This window comes from Convolutriloba macropyga, chromosome 11 (genome assembly GCF_964194025.1).
Source record: "Convolutriloba macropyga chromosome 11, txConMacr16.3, whole genome shotgun sequence".
Lineage (NCBI taxonomy): Eukaryota > Metazoa > Xenacoelomorpha > Acoela > Convolutidae > Convolutriloba > Convolutriloba macropyga.
Genome location: NC_134478.1, coordinates 38,856,371 through 38,878,754, shown reverse-complemented (window position 1 = coordinate 38,878,754; position 22,384 = coordinate 38,856,371). Strand labels below are relative to the sequence as shown.

General features: G+C 35.9%; 1 protein-coding gene across 1 annotated transcript; it reads right to left on the bottom strand.

Moving 5' to 3' along the window:
* Positions 1–7,918: 7,918 nt before the first annotated feature.
* Positions 7,919–20,774, bottom strand: LOC142349019 (cationic amino acid transporter 3-like). The gene is made up of 3 exons (XM_075400421.1): positions 20,513–20,774; positions 11,917–12,350; positions 7,919–9,578 (listed from the first exon to the last, which is right to left on the bottom strand). The coding sequence occupies exons 1-3, from the start codon at positions 20,587–20,589 to the stop codon at positions 8,302–8,304; spliced, it is 1,788 nt and encodes a 595-aa protein (XP_075256536.1). The 5' UTR covers positions 20,590–20,774; the 3' UTR covers positions 7,919–8,301.
* Between the last annotated feature and the right edge of the window lie 1,610 nt (positions 20,775–22,384).

Below are 22,384 nucleotides of genomic sequence, written 5' to 3'. Positions count from 1 at the left end.
AATTTTTTTACGTGGCTGATTTTCCGCTAAGAAAACGATACGTTAACTGCGAACAACATAATTTTGATCGCATAGGTTTGAAAGTCTTGAGTCGTTCTCCAGGGTAATGTGATCGGTGACCGCGTTTTCATACAATTGACTCTCCATAAGGCTCTCTAGGTAGCCTGAAACTGTCTTCACTAGAATTTACTTGATAATTATTTGAGACCCAATTCAGTCTAAAGTGTTGATTGTCTTTGTTAACCTTGACATGAGTAATTTCTAAACCATTAATTGTTCTTAATCAGCAAACAGTGTTGTTAAGCAATCTGCATAAGGCTTTTCTGAAATCAACGAGCAATTAAACTTTTTTATTTTGGTCTATTTGGTGCGTTGTCCACTATCTTAGCATTTCACTACAGTAAAGGGGAAAACAGTGATGACATGAACAACAGTTTTGCTGGGTTGTCCGCGGTTCCTCGAAAAGAGGCATCTCTGACGATTGTAACGGATAATGTCAAATTTGAAGCAGATCTGAAATAGTTGGCATTCCTGTCGGTGCACGCTTGCAACTTTAATCTCAAACTTTTTCCTGGAAAACAGTGACATCTTGGAGTAGATTTTCTTGATAAATCGTGCTATTTGAAACGTAATGCGACTTATTGTTTTATAGATAGAATGAGATGAAGTTTTGGTTTGTTCCAAATTTTTTGTAAGTTCACACCTCAACCCCAATGTTTTCACTTTCCTGCTTTTCCTTTAAAAGAAACAAAATTCTTCTAGCTCAAATCAGGTAACCCATTTCATTTTTTGAGAGCCCTCTTTTGGTAATTGTGCAATCTTTTGTTGATCCACGCATATACGTCGAAAACATTAAAAGGTGAGCGGTATCAATTGCCTGGTCACCGATCATACAACTTTCATTGATTTCATACAGGGTCATATATGATTCTTAGAAATCATATTATTTAATATATAATTTGTATGGTTTCTCAGTATTCATACAAAGATCACATATGACTTTCTGGAAATCAAACAGAATTCGCCTTAGAACACCGAAAAACTTGTTTTTAATTTTCAGTAAAATTCGATAAGTTTTCGTGGAAATCATACAGGGTCATCTATGACAATGCCAAAAATGCCCGTATGATGTGGTCGGAGAGTCTTTAAATTTAGTATATTACACGTGCAGTCCAAATATGACTATTTGGGGGCTCTTAAGCAAAATCTTTGAAAGTTATACGTTTTGAGTAAATGATTTTAAAGTTACTTTCAATTTTTTGCGTGCTTCTAATAAATGAGCGTTTATAGTTACTTCAGCCGTCTAAGATTCTAACAGAACTGATTGAGAGAAGGGGTCTTTCCCATTATACCCCCCCCCGGCTTAGTGGTCAGATAACATATAGCCCCCCCCCCCCCCCCAAATCATGGTAAACATACCATAATGGGGGGCTATATTTTCATGGGGGGGCTATAATGGGAGAGAAGATGGGGCTATAATGGGAAAGACCCGAAAGAAATCTTGCAATGATTGATAACAGTAAAAGTAGTTAAAAGTTTTATGAGAGAGAAGCCAATTAATGAAAGAGCGATTCGAGACCGTCCGTTTATTGCAATATTTGTAAGCATCCCAGTAAGCGATGCACCAAGAGTAACAAATTCGTAATTTCCTGTCAGCTGAACATAAGCAGGCGATGGCACCCTCTTCACGTACAGGGGAGGTGCCCTTTTTGCGCTATTTCCACCCATAAGTGTACTATGTCACATCAAAGCTCACATTATCGAATCATAGTTCCAATAAGTCTGAATAAATTGCACAAATTCGAATCATAAGCCCGATATTTCGAATTATAATCTAATTAAATGTGCCTCATGATCCAGCAGATTTCAAAAAAAATTTGAAAACTTTTTTATTTTCTGTGCGCTAGCTGAGAACGATGCACGGCCTGCATTGCCGAATCATAGTCTCACATTCTTCCACTATCTGTTCCGTCGGATCATGCTTCTCTTAAATTGCGTAATTTCGGACAATTGCGCACTATTTTGGACATAAGCGAACACCTTCCAATCATGTCAACGTTTTGTCTGATCATCTGATCAGAGTTACTTTTCGTCTGGATCACACAATCTGATCATAGACGCACAGTTTTGAGTTGTCGCACTTTTGATTCAAAGACGCAAAACATCGGTTACTCAGGCATACACAGGGTCAAAACATAGACGCGTTTTGTCGGATTATTTCGTGGTAGTTTGCGCTAATGCGAGTTAATTCGAGTCATAAATTTTTCGACTGGACCGTCCGATCATGGCCAATTTATGTCTGGATCGACTGGTTCATATTTCCACAACGAAGCCCCGGGCAGCGTTTCTGAATCTCAGGGTCAATGCTGTAGCTTCTGATCAGACCATACAAACCAAGTGGGGTCAATCAAATCGGCAAACCTCATCATGTTAGGTTCTTGCTGAAGACTTTCCAGGCTCACATTCAGTTTTTATATTTAATTTCCTGTATGGCACAATGAATCTCCCACGTCATTTCGTCACGAATCCTTTGCTGCTTGCGTTTGCTCCACACTAAAATTCTCGCGTCAGGTCGCACACTTTTGTGATTAAAGGCTTGCGGAAAGCAATTAGCTTAATCCGGAGTTTCTAAAATAGTCTACAAACATCGCTTTTTCGCAATATTGGAATTTTTTCAGTGGTCACAACCCGAGACATTACATAAAAGTGAAAACGATAGGGTAAATGGGTTGAAGGCGCTCCTCAAAGTAGTTTCGAATGATAACTGTCGTGGCTGTTTTTTTTTAGTTCTATGCAATTCAACTCAATGAAAGTAACTTTAATCTGTTCGGTTGTGATGAAATGATATCAAGTCCCACAGGCCGTTACGGCATGATTTTCCCATGTCGAACTCCAAGTACGAATCAGTACTGGGCACGTCTAAATGCAATTCCTTATCAGTACTGATCCTGCTCTGATTCATGCCAATTTTTCTACGTGCCAGACATGCGTTCATACCGATTTTACGATTGTCGGACTTGCGCCGAGTCTCCTTTTACATTTATCAGACTTAAGCCATCTGATTTTACACTTGACTTTCACCTATTATGATTATACAATTGTCGTACTTGCGTTAATTATGATTTTTTTTACTTGCCAGATAGGGGCACATTATGATTTTCATACCTGCCAGACGTAAAAGAGGTCCGGAAAACGTCGAAAGTAGCTGGAAAAATATCAAAATTAGCCAAAAAGAAACGTCAAAAATAGCCAGAAAAACAATTAAAATCACCAGGAGAATGTTAAAGATAGCCTTAAAACGATAAACCATTAAGACCAGTAGAACTACAATGAAACCAGCCTTATAACTATAGATAGCACATTAAATTTGGTTACGTGGTGTAGAAGTGCAAGGTAAGTGAGCTAGAAGCAAATCTGCTCAATTTGGACCAAAAATGGTCCCGTTTTACATGAACATCAGCAGAAAACACCACTAATGCGGGACCATTGATATAGAGGGATTGAGAGGAGCATCTTATTTCTTTAAAAAGCTATTATTTATCAAATTTAGTGCATAGCAAAAAAAACAACAAACGAAAGAGCTTTAGGTACTCGGTCAAAAAAGAGCTTCATCATCAACATCATCAGTTTTCTCAATACATACTGAATCAAATTGAACTAACGTTAGTGCATTAGAGTCAACATTAACTTAGTTTTATAACCATATGTATAACAATGTTTTAATAATCAAAATCGCAAAAACAATAAGCGATGTGCAAAGAGCATATATATGGCAATTTTGACTCGGATCACCTGACAAACCTCACAACTCGAAATTGGTTCCTTTGTTAAAATAAAGGGGGAAGTCCTTCATCAGTGATGAGGGCTCTGGATGCGCATTTTCCTTGTCCGGGGGCTCATTTCTGCGAACAATGCTCGCATCATGCTCCTCTCTGGTGACATTACCCATATTAATGGGCGCCAGGGCTCTCAACTTGATCGGCCCAGCTTGTCGGGGGACTATTGTCACTAGCTTGCCCCCGGTTTTCTTGTACACTGGTCCTCTATTGGGAATCGTGGCCATTTTGGTTTTAACAACAGAGTATCTGAGAGTGCATTTTGGATAAATTTTGGTGAAATTCATTGGGTTTGATACCAAATCGGCTTAAAGTTGTCGAAAATAGCTGTTCGCCACCTTTCAGCCACCTGTTCTCCCCCCCCCCCCCCCTCCCCCCACTCCCGCTTATGGAAAACTAAGAGAGGTAGAGAGGAAGACGGAAAGTTAAAAGAGGTAAAGAGTGCTGGAGTGGTAGGCTGAAAATACGATATCGTGGCACGTTACGAAATTTTTTCTTGCATTCAAAATTTTCATTCGAAAAATTTTCAAACGTGATATTACACTTGGGAATCAACTTGCCAAGTAAATTGCGAGTCTGATATGACTCATAGACTCGAAGCTTTTAGTACTGATTTAAAATGATTCAGTACTGATTTATATGGTTAGGCTTGCATTTGTACTGACCCAGTACTGAAATGCACTTGGAGTTCGGTACGGGGTGGTCCTCAACGCATGGCCCAATGATTTTTTTTTCAAAAATTTGTGCTGTGTTGAAATTCGGCTAAATGATACCACGTATTACAACAATGCATGTATACAATCAATTGTGCGATAAGTCATGTAAAGATTATGCTAAATTTTGATTGAATATTTTGCATGCAGTTTTTCAGCTAAATTGGTTTAATAGCCTATATTTCGCTGCGTCCGCTTGTTAACACTACACAAGATTTTTTGAATGGTGCACATGAAAAATGGTCTGCTTAAGCTCGGGATAATTAAGTACATTTAAACGATTTGTCGTATCAATAGACAACTTATCGTGTGTCACGATTATCGTGTGATTCGCACGCAACAATTTCGAAGTGTTGCAAAACTTCTTATCTTGTAGTCTTCAGGCAAGGATGATATTTATGTTTTTAGTTATAAGGCTGCCAACTTTTCGTGGAGACCACGTGTCCTTGGTATAATTGTTCCGACCCTCTTGAGGGGGGAGGAACTATATACTCAAATGGGTTTTTTTTGTTCCGTGAATTTTCGCCGCTCGATATATTCATCGTAGAGAGTTGAGACTGGTATCATTAGAAAGCTCGTCCAGCGTAGAATATGGAATTAAAAAGATTTTTTTAATTTTCGTTTTCTACGGGGAGTTATCGAGGTTTAAACTTCTGAGAAAAGAAGAGTGAATTCACATTGTTTTATTCACATTTTCCGGAATTTTTGCCTAAATTTTCGTCAATTTTGCTAAAATTTGTTATAATTTTTCAGAATAGTGTCGTTGATTTTATTTTTGAAGACGAACAAGCATTGTTGATTGTTTTGATTTAATTTTTTTGGTCAAAAAATCTGGATAAACATTTCAAAATTTAGCCTTTTTCATCAAAAACAGCACGAAATAAGCTACTTTAGTCCACTTTGATTAAATTTGCCGACAGTACACCCCCAAACAACACCCATACAATCTTTGTAGACTCAGAGGGGGGCTATTTCTACTTCAGAGTCCGCTGAGAGTGCGTTGTAGTTAAAACTTTGCCGGTTTTTGCTAACTTTACTCGTTGATTATCAAAATTGCAGAATTTATTTTGAGTTTTCAACTAACAAATTATCTATATCTACAACATTCGAAAAGTCAATTGTTCCTAATGGACAAAAAGTATTAGCAGGGCTAGTTTTGGGCCATTCTTGGACTGTTGCAATCCAAAAAAAATTGTGTTGTAATCAGTCGGTCTTTTTTTTTTTAAAAAAAAGACCTTTTTATAATAATAAAGAACAGAACAAATCAAATCAAAGCTCAGGAGTGATAGGTCCAACCAATTCGCTTGCTCAGCAGCTCCAAGCTAATACATTTAGTTTTTTAATTGAAAGTTCATGGGCGTTTCTTTTTTTTAAAAATAATTGACTTTTCAATAAATAATGGCTTTATTAACTTTTCCTCTATTTTTTTTCTTAATTTGTTCAACTTCCAGCTTAGTGTCAGCAAAGAAAGACTGCTTTTTCTTTCTAATGATTTAACATTTATTCTCGGTTGCAGTTTTTAGCCTGAAGTTATTGTTTTCTGGCTTTGATACTACAAGGTTTCAGATTTTTGTTTGTTTTGATATTTGCCAGTTTTTCACGTTTTCTAATTTTGTCACAATATCACATTATTGACAGTTCTCATGTCACCTTATTAGCATTCAGAATGAGACACAATCGAACATATTAAAATCCTGAAAGATATGCATCATCGTTTTAACGGCCTCGACGCCTCTTTCTTGAAGAAATCAATTGATTTTTTTAATTTTGTCTCTAACTGTCATTTATACTTTGTCGTTTCGGTCGTATGAAGTTTCCTGTATAGTGATAGCTTTCATTGGCTTTTCATGGAAGGACAGAAGAACCAATATTCTGATATTAGTAGATAGCTGATGGCTTTCATGACTTTGAAAACAATCGTTTTCCAAAATTAAAAAAAAAACTTTTTAACTTCGCAATTTTGTTCTTTTTATGTTTCTTTTTGTTACCTAATCTCGTTAGTTAATTACAGGTCAAATATGACATTATGGGTGTCAAGGGAATAAAAGGGATTGGTGTCCCAAAATTTTTTTTCTTAAAGAATTTGTTATGACCTTACTGGCTTCGACAACGGTTTTTCACAAAAAAAAGTAAGTTAATTTGATTTTTGTCATATTTGACGTTCTTTTTGTAGATGCAAGAAATATTCTGGATAATTACAGGTCTCGAGGGCTTCCTCTCATGAATGAACGACCCTGTTTAAATGGCTCTTTTTGTAATTAATGCATTTCATGACATTGAATGTAATTTTGTTTCAAAAAAAAAATTTAAAAGTATTACATACTTTAGCACTTCGCTTTTTTGTCTACTTGTTACCTAGTCCTTCTAATGTATGGCCACGTACTACATTATAACTGTTTGAAGAAGGCGCTATCAAATATATTTTGAGTGCCAAAATTTGGCTTGACGGTTTTGACAGCGTTTTCTGGCAAGTTTCAATTGAAATTTTGTTGTCTTTGTTGTTCTTTTTATCCGCTTTAAAAAATGAATAAGGACAGGTCCTAATGCTCTTCTATAGAAGCAGTGGTAATCGTAAATTTGTGGTAATATTAATTGATTCCTAATGGTATTTATTACTTTGAAGTTAACTGTTTCAAAAAAATAAGTTAATTTTTTTACTTTAGTGTTTTTGTTCTTTTTCGTATAATTGTTACCAAACCTTTTTATGGACTGGTCGCATATGGTGATTTATAAGTTTTCTGGTGATTTATAAGTTATTTTTGTTTAGTTTTAGGTTTATCTGACGGTATGTTGACTTTGTTATTAAATTTAGTTTTTAAGAGGGACATAAATTTTTTGATGTAATTAATGTTTGTTGTTGTTGTTTGATTTTGCTGTTCGTCTTGACTCGCTTTCTTAATAATGACATATTACAGCAATCTAATGCATAATTTTTTTCTCCACTGAGTTATTTGCTTTGGAGGCTATCTTATCGTTCATACAGAGTTTTTTGAAAAAGGCTTGGGCTTTTTTGGGATTCGCAAAAAATAATTTTTGGGTTTTTTTCCATCTGTTCCTCATTTGGTAGACAATTATGCCAAAATTGTGGATGGGCGGGGTCGGAACCTTATGTGCCATCGCACATTACCGAGCCGCCTTGTTTCCAATAGCTTCGCATGGCGTACAATCGTTTTTAAAAGTGTGATCAACAAGATAATGATATCGAAAGCTCCATGATACTTTCTCTATCAAGGCCATAATTGTTTTTGTTTTTGTTTTTGTTATGAATCCAAATGATATGTACATATAAGCTCAATTTTCAACTATTGATTGAAGACTAGGATGAAAAATTTGAATTAAATTGTTTATAACTATTATTGTTCTCTAAAATTTTGAAAGCTATTCCATTTATTTGAGCAAATAAGTTTTGTTTTAGTCAATCTTCGTTTTTTTTCTGACAGAACGAGCAGCTGTTGTTAACTCATCTTTTCGGCGTTCAGTTAATTTAAGCATTTAATTTTTCAACAGTTTTGCCATTCAGACCGACCAAGTCAAAAACAGAAGTTATATATGATAATTATGATGTATTGCAATTGTCAATTGTTGTTCCAGAACAGTACTTGGTCTTGTTATTCTGGAACAGTCTAGAACAATCCCTGTTAAAGATTCCGGCAATTTTAACATTTATGCCCCTATTTCCGACCATAGACTTAAATTTTTCAGTACTATTTTTCTAAAGATTTCTAAGGAATTAAAGATTTCAAGTTCTTCACTCAGTACATTTCAGTCCAGGGTTCTTCTGGAATTAAACGCCTGGTATCAATACACGATGACGAAGATGACTGCGATGAGGAATTCGAAGAACCCATTCCATTAGCCGGAATCATTGTACCATAATTGGGATCATCGCCATTTTCTTCATCTTGTTTGGGGATCACACGCACGTTGACCCTGGACAGGGAACTGTTTCTAATTCCATACCAGAAGTAGAGCAAGAACCCAATTGCCATCCAGATGGCAAAACGAGCCCAAGTGAAGATACTCAATCGAGTCATGAGGTGGAAGTTGATGAACACAGACAGTCCGGGTAAATATGGAACGAAAGGGACTCTAAGATCGGATCCGTTCGGATTTTCTTCCGATATTTTCGACAAGTAAACTAAAGGAAGGACTGTTAAAATGCAGCACAAGGAAACTATCGTAATCCAAGTTACGCAGTCAGTAACATGGTTGGGAAGAACTGTGAGCAGAATGTTAGTGACGACCACCATAAACACAAATACTACTAAAGTTTTAGTTTGTTCGCGATCAAGTCTTGGTTCGTCATTATTGACCAAAATTCCCGTCTGTTCTATCAGATTTATGGAGGAATATCGCAGCACTATAACAGCCAGGGCTATTATAAGATATGCCAGTAAGGTTCCAATTGACATAAACTCGGCCAGTTCTGTCAAACTCAAGAAAAAAGCAAAAATTGCTATCCCTATACACCCCAAAACTGTAGCTATCACTGGAACTTGGGTTCGAGGATAAATCTTTGCCAGCGTTTTGAAAACCAACCCGTCCTGTGCCATAGCGTAAATACATCGTGGCATTGCGTATACTAAACCCAAAAGGGCGCAGCACATGGCAGCTATGGCCCCAATGCTGACCAGATATTCGGCCCAATCCCACCCATTGTCTTTGAAAGCTGCTGCAAAAGCCGCATCTTTGTTTATATTCTTATAGGGTTCCAACAAGATCAGAGATAGAGATACGATACAATACAAACAAGTTACAAATATGACGTCAAAGGCCAATGCGAAAGGTATTGAGAAACCAGGGGTCATCGCTTCCTCACTTGCAATCGCGATTGCATCATAACCCACAAATGCAAAGTAAGCTTGAGCAGCTCCATCCAGCACGGATGAAGGTCCATAAGGAAAGAACCCGTCGGGTTGAGTCAAGTTGTCCCAGTTGCAGAGGTAGAACCCACCGAATATGACAAAGAGGGCCACAGATATGTTGAGAAAAGTAAGCATGTTGTTTACCATGACAGAGTTCTTCACACCTGAAACAAAATTGGCATTTTATTATTTTTAGCATTTTTCATCTCTAAGTAATGAACAATATTGCCAACGCTAGCCAAAATTTTAATTTTATTCTAACTTTTACTCACTAATACAGAAAAAAATTGTTTTCGTCTCGCGATGGGTAATGAAGAACACCTGTAATGAAAATCACATGAAAGTAAGTGAATGCAGAGAAAAGTTATGGCATATTTGCATGCTATTAAACAACAATTGCAAAGCTGAAATTGGAGCTGAAATAACATTGAAATATCGAATCAAAAAATGAGGTGCAATTGCGTGAGAGCGATGAATATGGGGAAAAACGAACGGTCAATGCATTCCAATTTTTTGACACTCAGTATGTGCAGCTTAATCATGCCCGCTATCAAGTTAGATAAAGTTTTGTAACGTGAATTTAAAAATTTTCTGATCTAGTTGAGCAGATTGCACGTAGAACTGAATTATATTATCTTATGGAACACTGGCTAATTTCTATTGGGAATTTCTCTGTTAGCAGGGGTGTCGATTTTTTTCTGAATTTGGATCTATTGAACTTCTGAAGATCATGCGTTGATTGATATAAAAGTTAATAAGACCACCAAAATAAGAGTTGCCTAAAATTGAATTCAGAAACTTGCGGTTTGCATGTGAAAGGGCATTTCTTTGTTTTTTATCAAAGATTGTAGTCTTGCTTTAATACCAACCAACAGCTTCAGCGAGGATCCTAAGTTCAGGGCTTGTTTTACATGCTTGGTTCTCAAATTCTTTAAGTGACTTTTACGTCCTTGTTTTTTGAATTGTGCATAAGCTAAAGTGCTGTCACTTTAAGTTCTTAAGCAAACTTTTATTATGAGACAAAGCAATCTCCAATTTTCCAATTTTTAAAAAGTGCTATACTTTGTCAATCTAAAATTGTAATTTTTTGTTTACATTAAGCTAAGATTGAAGATTATAGCAACTACTTATGTACTGTGGAGCTTTTTCCATAAAAATGCTTGGGTGATTGATCTAGAAAGCCGATGAAAACTAACAAAGCCGCTATCACCCTAAATATATTCAAAAAGGTCTTTCAAAAGTTCCTTAACCAACAAAATGCTCTTCCGTGGTTTCTTCCCGGCATGAAATAATCATCCGTTGACTTCAACAAAGCAAAACATATAGTTTAATATTTGCTATCGTAGTTCACGAAACAAATATTCTTTTACTGCATACGAACTTGGAGTCTCCAGAAAAAAGATTTTAAAATAAAAACTGCAGGTTCAAAACGAAAAGCAACCAAATTGGAAACATTCAACTTGACGAAAAAAAGTGTTTCAACGCATCTACGTTTCTAATTGAATTCTCACGATTATAATCACAATAAGAAACCACATCGTTATTCAGGTGATTCCAAGAAATATTAATGATCTCTTACAATAAAGTAAAAAAATTTTGATTAGTCAATTAAATATACGCCAATTTGGAGATCTGAGGCCTGAACGTGTTTTTCTGGACTACAGATCCTGGTGCATGCAAAGTCACGCAAAAACACAACTTCAATTTTATAAGCATTTTCAGTTGGATTTAAATATATTAAATAGCTGAGTTATTGGGATTAAGGTATTCAATTCAGACACTTTTATTGTAAAAAAAACAACTTGAAAAGTTTGACTTAAGAGACTTCAATTAATTTCTTTTCTCATCTAAGATTGATATCCTATATGTTCTTTCATCTACAGCATGAAACGCATTTGAGCTGTGCCACATATCAGCGAAACCTTCTTTGCTGCTGTTTTGCAAAAATCGGCAATAAATTATAGGTGTATAGTAAAACTTGTCCCTTCAAGTCTATTTTTTTGCGTCTCGGTCACTACCCAAGTCAAAATTTAACCCCAAAAAGATGTAAAATGGGGGGGTAAAATGGGGAATTGTTAGCCACTTCCTCTTAAAACTCGAAAAACATCGATTTGGAGGGTAACGGGGGGATTCAATGCAAGAGTGGGGTAGTAGGGGGTAACTCGGGGGAAGGGAGTAAAATGGTGCAAGACGAAGAGGTAATCATCCCCCTTGGAAACCCAACTCGCAACCTCTGTACCCTCAACCGGTTCTCCTTAGCCTCTAAACGCTCAATGCTTGCTCAATTCTTGACGGTCGACCTATTTGAATCCACTCCCCCATTATCACCATTATCCCTTATCTTACATTGTTTTACCCCTTAAAACTACCCCCTAATCTAACATCCTTTTGGGGGGGGGGTGTATTTTTTTAGGCATAAAAATGGGGCCATTTCCAAAGTATTTCTTCAATCCAAAATGAACGGTCGGGTCCGAGCATTAATCTGAATTGAAATGCACTCACCTAGACATACAATGATGCACATTATTAGAACAACAATTGACGTATAGGGATCGAAGTCATATTTCTGGATAAATTCGGGCAACGCATCAACTAGAACATTGTTTGAGATCTCGTCAATGTACCCTAGCAGCCCTCTGACCACAGCCGCAGCCCCGATCACGTGTTCAAGTATCAAATTCCAGCCAATCACAAACGCCGCAAACTCCCCTATGGTTAGATACGTGTAGATGTATGCAGAGCCAGCTTTCGGAATCTGTGAACCGAACTCGGCGTAACACCAGGCTGAGAGTCCGGAAACTAGACCGGCTACCAAGAATGATAAAATAACGGCTGGTCCAGTTGCTGTGTTAATAATTTCGCCGGCCAAAACGTACATACCGCTACCGACCATGCTTCCGATTCCAATCAAAATCAAATCGATGGTCGAGAGACACCTGAAAACATACACAAGAGAAGGTAGCTCACTATATAACTTTGAAAAAAAACATGAAATATTAAAATAAGAAAAAATGGTTCTCTAGTTGTAACCGAAGTTTTAATCTGAAATTGCTGACAAATTTTTACTCCTTCTGAACTTGATAATGGTGGTACTTTTTAAAGCCATTCGTCCAACAATTTATCAATTTTCCAAATATTTGTGAGTGTTTTCATTTTTTGTTTGAAATGAAATTTTTACCATATTTTTTCAATGCTTAGGGTACATTCAGATAGCAATTACTTTCTTCTACAATCAGAGTTTTGATTTTTATCTTCTGTCTCTTAACGCCACTTTTCAACAAAAAAGACGATCAATCAAATTAATTAAATAGTTTCTTGATCAATTTTTTGTAAACACAAGAGTAACTAACAGTTCATAAATTACAATGATTAACTGTATAAAGTCTATGGAAATATTAAGATTCAATGCTGCAAATTAGCCATAGAAGAATTTAAGATGTTAAGAATGTGAGGGCAACTAAACATTTGGTAATCGATTTAGGTTCAGTGTTCAAACTTAATATAGATCAAAATTTGGATTTCTTCAGCAGAGGCTGATAACAACCATTGCGTCCCATTAGGCACTCTTCGGAAAAATTTGGCATATGGCGTAAGTACCGCCAAAATTTTGGCAAAAAAATTCTAAACACTTGTTTGGAATGAACAACATTAAAGGAGTTTCATAAAACATTTTAAAAAGGACCAGCAATTGTTCTGGAAAAAATGAAAAAGAATTTAGTGTTCTACACTGGATCAATATCAAGCATTTCAATATCCCGGGTTGACCGTTCCCGGTAATCCTACAAGGATCATATATGATGTCATACAAATCAGAACGTATTTCCTAGTAGGATCCTTGTATGGAACCTAAGAAATCATATATGATCCTTGCATGAAATCAAGGAAATCATAGAAAATCCTAGTGTGACTTTTAGGAAAAAAACAGAAGAAATGTTCAGGAGCACTCAAAAACCACGATAAATGATTGATGAAAGTTGTATGAAATCAGGGAACTCATATATGATCCTTGTATGATTACCAGGAAATCATATATGATCCTTGTATGATTACCAGGAAATCATAAATGATCCTTGTATGATTACCAGGAAATCATATATGATCCTTGTATGATTACCAGGAAATCATGTATGATTTCCTTGTAACCATACAAGGACCTTATATGATCCTTGTACGATTACCAGGAAATCATATATGATTTCCTTGTAACCATACGAGGACCATATATGACCCTTGTACGATTGCCAGAAAATCAGATATGAGTTCACGATAATCAGAAAAACTCAATATGGTTTCTTAGTAATCGTGCAAGGATTATTGATAGTCTCTGCTAGGATTGCCAGGAAATAAAATACATGATTTCCTAGTAATCGTACAAGGATCATATATGATCCTTGTAAGATTACCAGGAAATCATATATATTATTTCCTGGTAATCCCAACAGAGATTCTCAATACTCCCTGTTCGATTACTTGGAAATCGTTGACTGCTTTGGTATGATGACCAGTAAACCTTGCAGGACACTCGTAAGCTAATAACAAAGCCATATATGATCCCTATGTGAAAAGCTCGAAGGCATAATAAGTTGAAAGTTATCTTAGCCTGTTTAATGATCAGCTCGTCTCTTACAAAAGACTTCAAAAGTGAATCAATTAATTCAACAATTAAATGAAATTGAAACCAAGAGCAATGAACAAGCAATTATTGTTACATAAAGGATGCACTGTTATTTGACTTAATTACAAGAAGTATTTTTCAAACTGTACTGGTAATCAAAAGTTTCAATATATAATGTTCAGCTATTTAAAAGCCACCATCATCTTTGCAACCACATTACGATGAACGTAAATCTGGGGGCATTTACGGTCAACTATTTTATATAGCTTTTGAACACCAAAACCCACTATCGTTATGTTGGAAAAAATCCCAGTTCGCCATGAAGGTTTTTTTGGGGTTTTTTATTAAAAAAACAACAGAAGCAACTCAAAAACTCATCGTTTGGTTGACTCTCGTGTGTTTTTTTTACTAAAAGAGCGTTATACTTGTTACGACTGGAGTTGTTAACTCATTTACAATTACAATTTTTTTCTTTTATGAAACTTGTATGATTACCGGGAAATCATACAAATCATATATGACCTTGTATGATTACCGGGAAAAATGAATCTCAAAAACTCATCGCTGGGTTAGTCTGGTGTATTTCTTACCGAATGGGCGTTATAGCTGTTACGATTAGAGTGGTTTAACACTATTTTTATTTTTTGTATGAAACTTGTATGATTACCGGGAAATCATACAAATCATATATGACCTTGTATGATTACCGGGGACCATATATGACCTTGTATTAAATCAAGGAAAGTTGTATGATGGGCAACCCGGGATGCCAGCTTTTTTAGTTTATAGGACAATTATTTGTATAGCGGTATTGGGAATACCAGTATAAACACCAATTGAGATCCAAACCGAAACCGTCTCTGATCATACCCCTATAGAGAAAATTGACCACTTATCAAACCATCTTACACCGAAGTGGCCTCTGATCAGACTATAGTGCGCTCAAAGCTCATGGTTCGCTCGACGTGGACTCGAAGCCACCTGTATGATCATTCAGATCGAGATGACATCTAATCAATCGAGTTCCAGACCATTGTCAAGTCGGGCTAACGTGGGCTCGAAATGTCTCACACCATCATAAGGACGGATGAACTCTGATTAGACCATATTGCCAGCATTGACTCACTTCATTTTTAGAACGTCGTTTAGGCCAACGTTTGCTCAAAAGTACCTCGCATCGTACTGTTTGATAGAGAGTTTTGTTCTTATGTCAGCAAAATTTCAATTTAGGCTAAAATGTGATTTGGGATTACCGTTATGGCAACTGAATGGTTACTGCCGAAAAGAACATAGGAACATAGGAATATCTTTGACTATTTTCTGATCAGATTAAAGTGCGCTTGAGAACTTCCTCTGATCAGATTTGTGTACGCTTGAATTAGACTCTGGTCCGACTAGTGCGCTCGAAACTGCGTCTGATTAGACCATCCCAGACCAAAGTGACATCTAATCGCGCAATTTTCCTACAGTTGTCCAGACTAAAGTGTGCTCGAAGCCTTTTCTAGACCATGGAATTAGAGCGCAGCGTTCACATGTGTGCGTTCGAATATGGTCTGATCAGAGGTGATTTCAATCTGTCCACTTCAACCTGGGACCTAATTTTCACATTCAGGTGAAAAGACAAACAGAGCTGACGTTTCAGTGTGCTTGACATTGAGAAACAGAAACACTGAAATAATAATAATAATAATAATAATAATAATAATAATAATAATAATAATAATAATAATAATAATAATAATAATAATAATAGTAATAATAATAATAATAATATTAATAATAATAATAATAATAATAATAATAATAATATAAATTCCTCAATGCTAAATCAATAACACTTTTTTTATAAACCAATGAAATGAAAAACACCAAGGTGGACGGTAAATTAGCAAGTTCTTGCTTTTTTGATACCCCCGAACAGAAAAAAAATGAGATTTTTGACTCGCCCAGATTTGACAGAAACAGAGAATGAAAAAAAGAGCAAAAATGGAAAAAAATTTTTTCACTGCTAACCTTAGCTAAAATTTCACATATTTTTTCTTGCATATTCCTGCTACTCCTTGCAGCCGCAGACACTAAATTAGCCCCCGGAATCTGCCTAAAGATATGCAGGACTAAAACAGGCAGTGGGTGACCAACGGAGCAGGAAGGTTTTCTCTAGGCAAGATATGCAAGGAAACAATGCTAAAATGCAGAATTATGCAAAAAAATAACAACAATTTCTCTGTCGCATAATAGGACATTGTCCCTGAAGTATTGAACAAAATGCTGTATTTGATTGTCACAGGAAAAACCCAATTGAATGGAAATCAAAAGGACCCCTATAAGCAATAGATAATTTGGATAACTGCCCTTTCAATTTGGTAGTTGATATTATGTGAACGCTTGATGAGCGTAAATTCCTGGAATATTTACGATGGGAAATGGGATTGTTCAAAAACTCATCGTGAAAAAGATAATTATACAATTCTAAAGGAAACTTCAGCAAATCTTAAATATACCGTTTATGAATCAGGCAAGATTCTATGCAACTCAAAAAGATGATCAACGCAATCGAAATTTCGCAGAAATCAAATACTTCATATAAACTTACTTTGCAAACGCTTCAGCACATTCAATTCCGTTTATGAAGTACAACAGTACACGAAAATTCCGTACTGCATTTCAGTCTTGATGTTCACGTTGTACATTTTTAGCAAGTCCTGTTTATTTAGCAACTTACGCATCGAATAAGTCAAACCAAGCAACCTGGATATAGAGCAGTGTAAACTATAAAAATTAGATTTATGCTTCAAGTTTATATCAATAATGACTCTTAGAAATTTCAGACTTAAAACTGAAGGAAGAGTTTAAAGGTTGAGGTAACAATCGAAATGGTCCTCAAATGACATAACTTCCATCTTGTTCTGGTTTAAAGTAAGTTTATTTGATTTCATTCAATCATTGATAATGTCATGTTCACAATTTGAACTTTTGGGTCATTATTCGGCTTGTTAAACAGAACAGAAGTATCATAAGCAAAATTAAATACTTTAGAGTTTTGACAGAGGTGACGCAAACCATTGATGTAGATGATAAAAAGAAGAGATCCGAAAGCAGACCCCTGAGGCACTCCACAACTAACTGGAGGAGCTGCAGAGATACTGTAGCTCACAAAATTTGCATTCTCGTTTCCAAATAACTCGACAGGCAGGATAGAAAAAAACCACGAGTTTCATTTGATTCTTTTTTATATATATAATGATCAACCGGGTCAAATTCCTCCTTGAAGTCACGAAATACAGCAACTGGAAACTCAAAACCACACGTCAAAACGTGTCTAATAGTTTGGGTATATGAACTAGCGCATCTACAGTCGACTTTTTAGGCCTAAATCCGAAGAACAATTTAAAGTATGTATAGTAGTCTAAAATTCGGTTGTAAAAAACGCGAGCTTTGCTTACAGTCGGAAGCGAAGATATTGTCCGATAATTGTTAGGAATAACTTTGCCTCCTTTTTTGTAGCGGCACTACCATCGCATATTTGAGCTATGCGTGAAAAGTTCACGAGCGTTTATGTCCATTTGTTAAATTCACAAGTGGATGGTTTAGTACATTTCTTAGTATCTTAATCTCCAAATTGGGTATGTCATCAACAACAGATGATGTATTTGCTTGCAAAGTGTTTATTATTTCTTACTTGAATGACATTGAAAAATCATTAAAAGCGAGAGCAATAAGTTAGCGGTGATCTATAGCATTCGAGAGCTGCAAACCAATGCTAGAGAACAACTCGTTGAATTCTGAAGCGATATCAATAACAAAATTCAAAGTATCAAAAGAGTTCTCGGGGTCTTCCATCCGCTTCTCAATTTTCGTTGCATAATACTTTCTTTTTACAGATCAAATTGATCTTGTATCTAAATTTTTCTTGGAAATGTACTTTTCTGCTAGAATTCTTGAAGTGGGAATTGTGAGAAATTTGCTTCCAAAAAAGGTTGCGTATCGACATAATTTTTTAAAGTGAACTAGTTATACAAGTGGTTGATGGTTCAGATTTTGTTTTCAAAAGACGTCGGGGAGCGAAAATCTTTGCCGCATCAAGTATAGTGCACGTTATCGATTTGATCTTTACCATGTCTAGGTTATCAATATGCTCACAAACAAATTCTTGAAAACTGTTCCCATTTTTTTCAATTTGCGATAAAATTCTCTGTTCGAAAGAAGTTGGATCTTTTTTTAATATTGACAACAAGATCAAAGAAAACAGGAAAATGATTTATTATAGAGGACTCGGTTATTCTAAAATTTTTCTTTTTTGAAGAATGGGTTTTCATTGAAATGTGATTGAGCAAAGAAGAAGGGTTTTGGGTAACTACAGTTGGATATTGAAGGACTTGTGGGACGCTATGGCTGCTAATTTTTTTTAAATAACTTTGCGAAAGAGCAGATGAGTGAAATATGTCAATTTTAAAAACACCCAAAACAGTCACTCCCGATTACTGCCAGCTACTTATTCCATCAATGAGTCGAACTCTCGCCAAAAACGGCAGCCTTTAAGTGACGAGGCCAATAGGTAATCAGAATGCCGAATGGGATATTTTCATAAATGATCGACCTTTTAATGATATCCATTGCTTCTCCAGCAGAGTCCTCTATAACAACGAAAGCGCATTCGTAAACAAGTAGACCTATACCTATTCCTCTGGTTCGTCGTTTTTTAGTTGTTATTTTGCTGAAGCCTGGAATTGACTTTGATTCTTTATGGTCTAGGTCAATCAGCCAAGTTTAAAACTGCGACAGTCGGTTTGATTTTCAAAGAATTTAGAAAAAGCAATTCATCATAATGGCACTTGAGAGACCGAAAATTAAAGTGTAGCACCCAACACAATTTAGATTCAAATATGAGCGCCGAGTTGATTGTTAGTTTAGAATCCGGTTGAGATATCACGGTTGGTAGAAAATGCTGCCGAGAAAAACAACTCCAAACGTCATTGAACAAATATTTGGGAAGATGGCAACCATCAAAGAGATTGCTTATATTCTTCACCTTTTGTTGTTTTTCCATGTAAAGAAGATGTTGGTTTCTTTGGTTCTCACTGACTTAATCCTTTTATTAGTTTTCATCTTAATGATGAACCGCAAACGTGGGGCTGTGAGGTTTTCGTAAATTTCAGCGTTTTTCGTCTCTGCTGCTTCGGCTAAATTTTTCTTGTTTTGAAGGATATTGACTTTTGCAACACGCCTCGAGTATAGCACAATTATCTGTCTATGGCCAGGTTTCTTTGTAGGGAATCTTTGAGCTTTTGAGATATCTCTCTCATTTATTTCGCTTTGAAGGAATCTTCCATTTTCGACGACTTTGTTGACAATAGCCTGGGATGTCTCAGGGCGAGTTGTTCCGTTCTGGTCATTGTTCGTGAATTCAAGGTTACCACTGATGTGCAAATTTTCTCTTCTGTTGTATTGTTTCAACTCTTCAGAATGGGCCATAGCTTTGAGGTCAGTTTTGTTGACAGCGCTAATATTTTTTTGCTCATGCTTGTCCTGTAGCTCTCTCTTCAGTTTTACAAGAGCATTGTCGACTGCAGTGCCCATGGTTTTTTGGACTTCATCCTGCCATTTTGCAGTAAAAGTTAGCATTGACTTTTCAAGAGACGCATTGATAGTGGATTCCACAGTCTTTTGTACAGTAGTTTCAATAACTTTAACCGTTTCCTCGATGTTTCCAATAGCATTAGTTAAGGCACTTAGCACAACTGCGGCTCTCTTCTCATCAGTTGCTGTTGGTCGTGGCGTTGGCTGTTGTGCCGGGAAAGTTGGCTCTGGATCATTTGTTTCATGCGTCTCAATTTCAGAAATTTCAGTTTCAGGGGTCTCATTTTTAATGGAAGACTGCGTTTCCAACGTCTCCCTCTCTGAAGCTATTTGATAAGTTTATCAAAAACAATTAGTCTAAAATTAGTTTTTAATGCAGAAAACATAAAAACAATTTCTTCATTTATAAATAGAAAGTGCGAGTTATAAAAAGAAAATGCAAAAAAGTTTTCTTTACATTGCACATTATGGCAAGTTTTGTTATCTTTGAGAAAGATTTTGTGTGAGCGGTCCTTAGCGTTCAATAAGTGATGCAATATCAGCGTCTTCTCTTTAGAAAACCAACTGAAAAAAGCATAGGAAGGTCTTAACAACCATAAATAGATATATAGTTTTTACTCGCAATGCAAAGCTCATATATGATTCTTCCTTATTATAAAAATACCTTACATGGATCCTAGAAAACAATATACGATCATACTTGAAATTTTTAATTTCTTATATGGAGAAACTTTTAGTTTCTCATATGGAGCAAAAATGATTTAAGTATTGCTACTAAGAACATTCGACCCAGGTAAATAATTGAATACAAGCAAAAACCAGCAAAATATCTTTGCTCAATTTTGTAATCTTTCATAACATAAATAAAAAAAAAATTTGCCTCTTAAGTTTTCGAGATGTGCTAACCTGTTCATTTCCGTTCTCATGACGTCACTTTCCAATACTTTCCGCCTGAACAATTTATGCCAAAAACTGGACCTCATTGTTTATATTTATTTCACTGAGAAACCAAAGCAGAATTAAAATTTTTGCCGAATGAGTTAGTTGATAACAAACGAGCTAAAGCCTAGCGCATTGATGCCACCTGAATTATGATGTACAGTTTCTTTAATATCAGTTAAATTTAAATCCATATAACGGATGAGATCTCTCGATATCTTTGAACTGATTCTCAATTTAGAAATGGCTTGATTTCTCTATCTGAATAACCAACAACTCGCCATAACATTATTTGGATAAAATTGCCTAATGGCGTCCGCTCGATGTTCGGAATATTGGCCGACAGGGGGTTTAGCCGAGAGGGAAAAATGAGAAATTTTAGCCGACGCCTAATTGTGATTGGTCGAAAATTCGATTATTTGGTCAGAATATCACTAGGTCGTCCCGCTATTACAGTTGATGTTCTATTTTTTGATTGTCGGCTAAAACCTCCTGTCGGCTAAACCTCCTGTCGGCCAAATCGGTGATCACCTGTCCGCTCATACGCACAAGTTCGGGTTCTTGTACGATTTCTGCATGTTTTAAAAGAGAATAAATTGTCAACATAATATTTACCGATTTTGCCAGTTATTAATTAGTGCAAACATTAGAACCGATATAATAAATTGAATCTTTAATTTGTAAATATTGTTATCGCTAAAACACCAAATCTGATTTTAAATGAAAAGCACTCCAAAGCACGTGAAATCTAAATTGATCATTTTTGAGAATAATTTTAAATTGTTTCCACCATGTTTTCACCAACCACGATGCAATTTAGGTACAGAAGCGCTTTCGTCATCAAGCAAAAGGCTGAAAGTTACCGATTTTTAATACCAAATATTTAAAATGATATTTCAGATCTATCTGTTTCTGTACGAATTTAAAGGTGTGTCTGGGAAAATGTGTCTTCAAAGTACAAATTATGTCCAAAATTTGTCAAATATATTACCCTATCATTCAAATTATCAGCAAGAGTATAAATGGTCAGCGAAATATTTTATAATGCAGTCACTGTTATGCCTCAGTTTCTGCAAGGATGCTGATAATATTTTCATTTGTTTTCTGAAACTTGTTTTCAACTTGACGATTGAAAGTTGATTCTAAATTTTATCGTCAACTCGCGCCCATCAATTCCACAATTTTTGTCCTGGCTTACTGTCACGACTTCCAGTTTGATATTTTAAACAGTAACAAATTCTACTTATCCACTAATTATGAATTTTTTTGTCTGATCATGAAGCTTTTTTCTCTGAATGCTTTTTGTGATGACCAGGGTAGTTACAACTCAAAGGTTATTTTAGAGCTAATAAATCAAAAGTAAGTTGTATAACTTCAAAAAAAATTAAAACAGTTATAATGATGTTACTTAAGAAATATGCATAAAATTTGGAGCACAAGTGTACTGCTCAAAAATTTTGTCGAAATAGTTGATTGAAATCATTTTTGTTCATAGCTCAAATAATTTGTTTCAAACAGATTGGGCAAAGAGTTGCAAATTTTTTCCGCTATGTCCGCTCGGGTTGAAATCCGCATCTCTTAAAATAATCCAGATTGAAACGAGGAGAAAACCAGGATGTCATGCTGAACCAGGTATTGTTTGCTTATTGTCTAGTGCGTCTGATGGTAGTAATTATTTGATTTTTGAATAAGTCAAAAAGCAAGACCTTATGACAAAAACACAAAATCCAGGACATAAAAGGATCAAACTATGTTTGATAGTGCATATTACCTTCTGGTAACGTGTAAACATTGATTTTCATTTCTGAGCAATGCGAAAAAGAGCAAATCAGGAAAAAG

Coding starts and splice junctions, on each gene's coding strand:
- LOC142349019 (XM_075400421.1), bottom strand. CDS start 20,589: ATGAGGTCCAGTTTTTGGCATAAATTGTTCAGGCGGAAAGTATTGGAA. Junction 12,351..20,512: donor ATGAGAACGGAAATGAACAG/GTTAGCACATCT, acceptor GTATGTTTTCAG/GTGTCTCTCGACCATCGATT. Junction 9,579..11,916: donor GTGCATCATTGTATGTCTAG/GTGAGTGCATTT, acceptor ATTTTGTTTCAG/GTGTGAAGAACTCTGTCATG.